Raw genomic sequence first — 6,565 nt, 5'->3', positions numbered from 1 at the left:
GGGCAATGGATGTTTGACATGTTTTCTAAAAATCAAGTAAATATGTTAGGTAGACTAATTTTTTAGACCGAATTATGTGATGTTTCGTTAATAAGAAATAAGCACGTTAATCAATACTTAAATAATAATCAAATTATTAACAACTATGTCATATAGTTTACAAAATTTGATTTAAATAGTTGATTTCTTTAGCATCGTCCAAAAGTTCATGAATAAAATAAGGTATCTTTAAGAGGAATATTATCAATTGATTAGATCGGGTTATCACATTGTCTCCCAAAATTCCATCTCGAGAATCATCACATGTAACAAAGAAAAGGAAAACTGTACTACTTATTAAAAAATTAGGTTCAATGGATTCTAACCTAATTTCAAGTAATTCATCACTTGCTTAGAAAAGTAATCATTAATAATGTGATGAGTAAGTTTTTTGTTTTTTTTTTGGAAACATGTGATGAGTAAGTTTGGTGGAAATAGCAGCATTATGTACATGTTAATGGCAAACGCAAACTTTGTAGTACTAGTTTTATTTTCTCGATCGTTTTGTACAGCTTTGGAAAGCTATATACATGAGGATTTGTTCTCACTCTAATAATATGTAGAACCAAAATAAATAAATAATTGTTTAAAGTCCAAAAAAAAAATATTGTAGAACCTAAATAAATACAAATTATGAAAAGGGAACCCGTATTTGCCAGACCTTAATATAACAATCCAAGCTGCCACTATAAACAGAATAAGAATCACCAGAATAATCAGAATCAGTATTATCAACAGCTGCAGTCAAACACTTCACCGGCCGCCTGTGACCTTCCAACACAGCCAAACAGCAATAACTCCTATTACGATAATCGCCAACTAGCCCTGACGATAATCTCCTCCAAACCCTAACACTATAATCTGCCGACCCACTACACACCAAATCTGCCACCACCGACAAACACAATACCGCCTTTGTGTGTCCCCTCAACGCACCCACCACCACCATGTCCCCCCAACCGCCGTCCTCACCACCATCTCTTTCCCAAACCAAAATCGACCGGTCGCAGGCACCGGAGTACAGCACGGACCCGTCGGTGTTAAAAGCCAAGGCATTCACAGCTGACTTGTGCTTCTCTAGAGTTCCAACAAGCCTTACTGACATTGACTTGTCTTTCTTCCACGTCCACACCTTTATTTTCTTATCCGCGGCGCCGGTGTATACAAACGTTCCGTCACGTGATAAAGTTACGGCGTTGATGGCGTCGTCGTGGGCGTTGCCCACCGACTCCAAGCATTTAAAATCGGAAGTCCGCCATATTTTGAGCGTCCGGTCCCATGAAACGGAGTAGAGAAACGACCCGTCGTTGGATATGGCTAGAGCGGAGACGGTGTCGACGTGGTGCACCCAGGTGCACTTCTTGTGGCGCCGGATTTGCACGTAGTTCTTGGAGAAGAAGAAGCTTGTGGCACGGTCTTTTAGAGTTGGGAGTGTGGCTATACATTTTAGTTTTTCATGCGTGTCGGTCGTGTTGATTTTCCAGACTCGGATTTTATGGTCTTGGTGAGCACTGAATAAGAGCTTGTTGCGGTCGTCCCCACTCCCAACAACCACCAGAGACTTTACAGTGCTGGGAGTGGCTACCACCTTGTTGTACTGTGGATTTGAAGGATGTGATAGGATACTACTCCACGCTGTGATCTGGCCGTCGGATGAGCCACTGTATAAGAAGTTTTCAGAAAGGGCTAAGGTACAGATGTATGACTGGGATTGGAGGGTGGCTATGCAGTGGTGGTGAACACTTGGGGATCGCATTACTTCTAATTGGTTGGATTTTGATGAAGGAGGAGAAGGAACAGAAGGGAGACTTGGCTGGGACGATAGGGAGGAGGAGGTTGATGACTCAGAGTGAAGACCGGAGGTGGTGGAGCTGGAGGTTAACGATTCTTCAGTAGATTCTTTTGTGTGACAGGGCAAGGGGAAAGGAACAAGTCCCATAATAGTGAAAAGGAAAATAGAGAAAACGTAGCTATAACTATATGATAGAGTTTACATTCTTATACAGAGATCGAAATGACCTGAAACGTAGAGAAGCTTAATTTGTCGATCGAGTCTCGAAATGTGCATGTACCTTCTTTTGAGACGCTAGGTTATTATATATATAATATATAATTTCAAGAGAAAGCCAGGTTCTTCCACCAAAAGTAGGTACTGGTTTAGGATGGCAGTGAGATGTCCTATCGTATCAATTGGCCGTGCCTAATAATTGGTCAAGGATTTATGGGTTCACGTACGATTTGATGAATGCCACTGGCTTTGTTTGCTGGTGCTACAGCTGAAATAGAAGTTATTGGAAAAATATGAAATTTAAAAAAAATATGAAATAAATTTTGTGAAATCGAAGTTATAAGAAAAAATAGAAGTTATATGAAAAATTTTGTAAATAAAAAATAATAATAAAACTGTAAAAAAAAAAGCCGTTGCATTTGAATTTTTTGTTAAGAAATCATGTCGGTTATAACCGACATAAATAACAAAACATTCAAAAAAAAAAAATAGGCAGCCCTCCAGCCCTCTCCGATTCCGTGGGGCCCTTCTAGATTCCAGAGCCCTTTGGCCTAACTCTCGGTTGGAGTCGATTTTCGGACTATTTTCAACCCTCTAGCCTTCTAAATTCTTCGGTTAAAGATAGCGTAACATGTAGCGTGCTTTGGATTGTTTCTTAAGAAACACTAAAATCAACTCATGAACGCGTGAGCTGATCTTTATAAAGGTATTCTTCACTGAAAAAACAAAAAAAGATTATTAGATTAGTTTGCACTGACGCACGATTGATCTATGCCCTCGTCTAAAACTGAAAAGGTTGAATAATCTGGTGTACGTGGGTCCAGTGCTTTTCTTCTTTCAAACTCCTGAACTAGTCGACCAAGTAACATCATTAATATCATTTCACATTGTTTTTTTAAGTTTCCGCTGGTATATATTTTCTTCCCCAGCTGCCGAACTTTGGCTCATTGAGGACGACCAGTAGTACCTAAATGCAAAAGAAATTAGTTACCCTTAATTTCGTCAAAATTGAAGAAAAGGATAAGTTAAGATCGAAGGTTCCATATATGCTATAGCTATAAGATCAGCTGCGGGGATGCCCAGGAGTCATATATTACATGTAACCAGGATTAGGGATCATTCGTCGTAATTATTATTATTTTTTCAAAAAAAAAGGCTGATTGAAGAGAATGATAGAGAGTCAAAAGTTAGTGTTGACCCTAAAAACTACCAAGCCTACGTGACGTGCAGGTCGAATAACTAATGAACTAACTACGTTCTTCGGTTGTATGCAGGCTTGCCAACTCGTCGGCCGAGCTCGGCCGAGGAGTAAAATATGTTGATGTTGCGTTGAGCGCACTGTTGACTTCTTAATCTTGCGACTGCGGCCGAGGAAGGAACACGTCTCGGCCTTCGGGTTCTAGAGCCTGAAGACAAGGCTGTTAGTTTTGCGAAGTTCACGGATCGTTGGCACCGGGTTCGGTCACAGTGATTATATTCGTGAGAATATAAGCATGCCGAACTGACTCCAAACTATACGGACACAAGTACTCAAATGAGATATATGTCTTGATGGTAAACGTGGTTCGGCTGTCAAAATGCCGAACTCTAAACCCTACTTGTGAATAACCAATCATCAACAACTCGGCGTTCAATGTGTCGAGCTCAGTAATTTGTAACACCTCACTTCGCCGAGAAAGCTAATGAGATGACCTCTACCAATAAGGATTCGAAAATCCTTCTCGGCCGAGACTTGGATAGATAATTAGTCGGCCTCGACGCAGTGCTGTTTATCCAAACTGAAGGTGCTTTGCGGTCGGCTGATTCTACGGCGGCAGTGCTGTTTATCCAAACTGAAGATGTTAGCCGGTTGCCTTCATAGTGTTGTTTATCCAAACTGAAGATGTGTTGGCAAAAAAGAAAAAAAAAATCTCAAGGTTGTTGAGAGGTTTCGCGTAGAGCGAGAGTTTGCGTAGTGCAGTTTGTGTGTTGAGTTGAAGGGGCATTTTCCGTTGCCACTGCCTCTGTATTTATAGGGACGAGTACGCAATTGATAAACTTTCAAGTTCCACCACGCTACTAAGACTCTTTCACCGTTTAAACGTCAGTTAAATCATAATCTCTTTAGTGTAATCCGCATGCATCTTTATCCTGTGCCCATCCCGGTTTAAACAATATTTCATGATGAGGCCATGTGCTTGATGAGATGTGTTTCTATCTCAAATGGGACTCTAGGTTGATAACAATGAGCCACGTGGGCTTGTCTCTACTTCAGATGTTGCATGCATGCATATCTTCATGCGATCTTCATTAATTCACATGGAAATTTACATTGATGAGATGTGTTTCTTCCATGTGATGCCATTTGACAAGACTCTTGGCAGGATGCCACGGATATTCGGTCCCACCATAATCTTTATTCAAGCATGCAAACTTACCTTTTGCCACATCACATCACCATTTCCTTATCCCATCCGTAGGCTAAAGCCTATCATGACCATCACATCCCAACCATGCCACGTGATAAGAGTCCCAACTCGAACTGTGTTGTTTACTTCCATATCACAGATATAGTTTGCATCTCATTTATCTTGGATAGGAAAACGTTAAGATAATTCCTTATTAAAAGATAATTATTATGATAAAACAATAATAATATCCTTTAACAATAACAAAATTATCTTCACTTTCTCATTCAACGGTCTAAAATTCTGCTTATTCAACGACCTCAATTACTCAGGCCGATAGTGTAAAATCGGGCGCAAACAGTTAGTTAATGTTAGTTAGAGTTACTGTAGTAATCATTTTTTTACCTTTCTTTTGTGGTAACTTTAGTTGTGGTAACTTCAGTTAGGTGTTGTTATATATACTCTGTAAAATTATTATCTTGAGTTAATGAGAAAAGATTTCATTTCCTCAATATGGTATCTCTCGCCACAGTCTAACAATCTCGATCATTTCCCAAATTTTCCCACCTACCAAACAGTAATTTTCTCACCTACCAAACAGCTTTACTTCCACTTCCCTCTTCTCAATTCTTGCTCAGACTTCTGTATCTTTGATCTTTAATGGCTGTACATTCTTTCGACTTATCTTCTCCGATGATCGCACCTTCTCGATCTCCTTCTGCAATCGTAAATCCGAACTTTTCTCCCTTTCTCTCAAACCCTAATCCTTCATTTCAGGCTTCGATCAACTCAATTACGATCCAAAATATTGGTAGTATGGTTCAAACAAAGCTTAAACGCCACAATTATCTTGTTTGGAAATCTCTTTTTGATCCGATCTTCCACCGCTATAAGCTTACCGGAATCATTGATGGATCTGAGCCACCACCGCCTCAATTTCTTGTTGATACTTCTGGTAATCTCACATCTCTTCCAAACCCAGCCTTCAAGCAGTGGTATAAGAAAGACCAGAACATTATCATCTAGATAAATTATACTTTCTCGGAAGATCTCATTCCGTTCACTGTTGGCGTCCAATTTGCCCGTGAGCTTTGGTAAAATCTTAAATGTCAATTTCGTGGAGTCTCTCGATCACACATTCATCAACTTTGCTTCAACCTTCAATCCATGACTAAAGGATCTTATTTAATCTCTGAATATCTGCAACATATCAAGGAAGTTACAGATGCTCTTGCTGTTGCTGGAGCGCCAGTTGATGACAATGATCTTCTCCTCATTATTCTCAGTGGTTTTCCTGATGAATATGACTAGTTTGTGGACCTTGTTCAATTTCGTTTGGTTGATACCACGATTGATGATCTTCATGGCTTTCTTCTCATTAAAGAGATGACTCTTTCCAGAAAGAAGCAAAATCAAGATTCTTCTTCCAATGAACCGTATTAAGCTTTCAATTCCATCCAGGCATCCAATCAACTTCCGCTGCTGCCTACACCAAATGTTCCTCAGGTGCAAACTTACAATGCTCAAACTCAGGCAAACATATATAATTTTTAGAGAAATAATTCACAGCGTAATTATTCCAATCGCACCAAATTCAATCGTTATAACAATAACAATCGTGGTGGCAATCATGGTTGACATTACTACAACAACAATTACAATTCTCCACGCCCTGTTCCTTTTCAAATTTGTGAGGATCCTGGTCATCTTGCTATCAATTGTTCTAATCGTATGAATCCAAACTTCCAAGGGCATATTCCATCTACCAAGCTCGCAATGTGTGCCAACACCACACATCTTCTTCCCCCACCATGGTTGCTTGACTTTGGTGCAAGCTCTCACATGACAAACAATGTTCGTAACCTGGAAAATCCTCAGCCATACACTGGTCCTGACAAAGTCTACATTGGAAATGGCCAAGGTTTGCCAACTCTCTACTCAGGCTCTTCGTTTATTCAAATACCATATGCTACCTTTAAATTAAATAATGTTGTGCTTGTTCCCCATCTGAAACATGATATTATCTATGCAAATATGTTTTTTTTTGGATAATTGGTGCTCCTTAACCCTAAATCCTTTTGACTTTACTGTCAAGGATCTTACTACGGGGATGATACTTTTTAAAGGTGTC

The 6,565-nt window shown here is 39.7% G+C and overlaps 1 protein-coding gene across 1 annotated transcript; it reads right to left on the bottom strand.

The window, feature by feature from the left end:
• Positions 1 to 503: 503 nt before the first annotated feature.
• Positions 504 to 2,229, bottom strand: LOC126597202 (protein JINGUBANG-like). Its single transcript, XM_050263976.1, has one exon. The coding sequence runs from the start codon at positions 1,976 to 1,978 to the stop codon at positions 671 to 673; it is 1,308 nt and encodes a 435-aa protein (XP_050119933.1). The 5' UTR covers positions 1,979 to 2,229; the 3' UTR covers positions 504 to 670.
• Between the last annotated feature and the right edge of the window lie 4,336 nt (positions 2,230 to 6,565).

The sequence above is a fragment of the Malus sylvestris genome, chromosome 13 (genome assembly GCF_916048215.2).
Source record: "Malus sylvestris chromosome 13, drMalSylv7.2, whole genome shotgun sequence".
Taxonomy (NCBI): Eukaryota; Viridiplantae; Streptophyta; class Magnoliopsida; order Rosales; family Rosaceae; genus Malus; species Malus sylvestris.
Note: the sequence above shows the minus strand (reverse complement) of the source record. Positions and strands in the feature narration are given on the sequence as shown.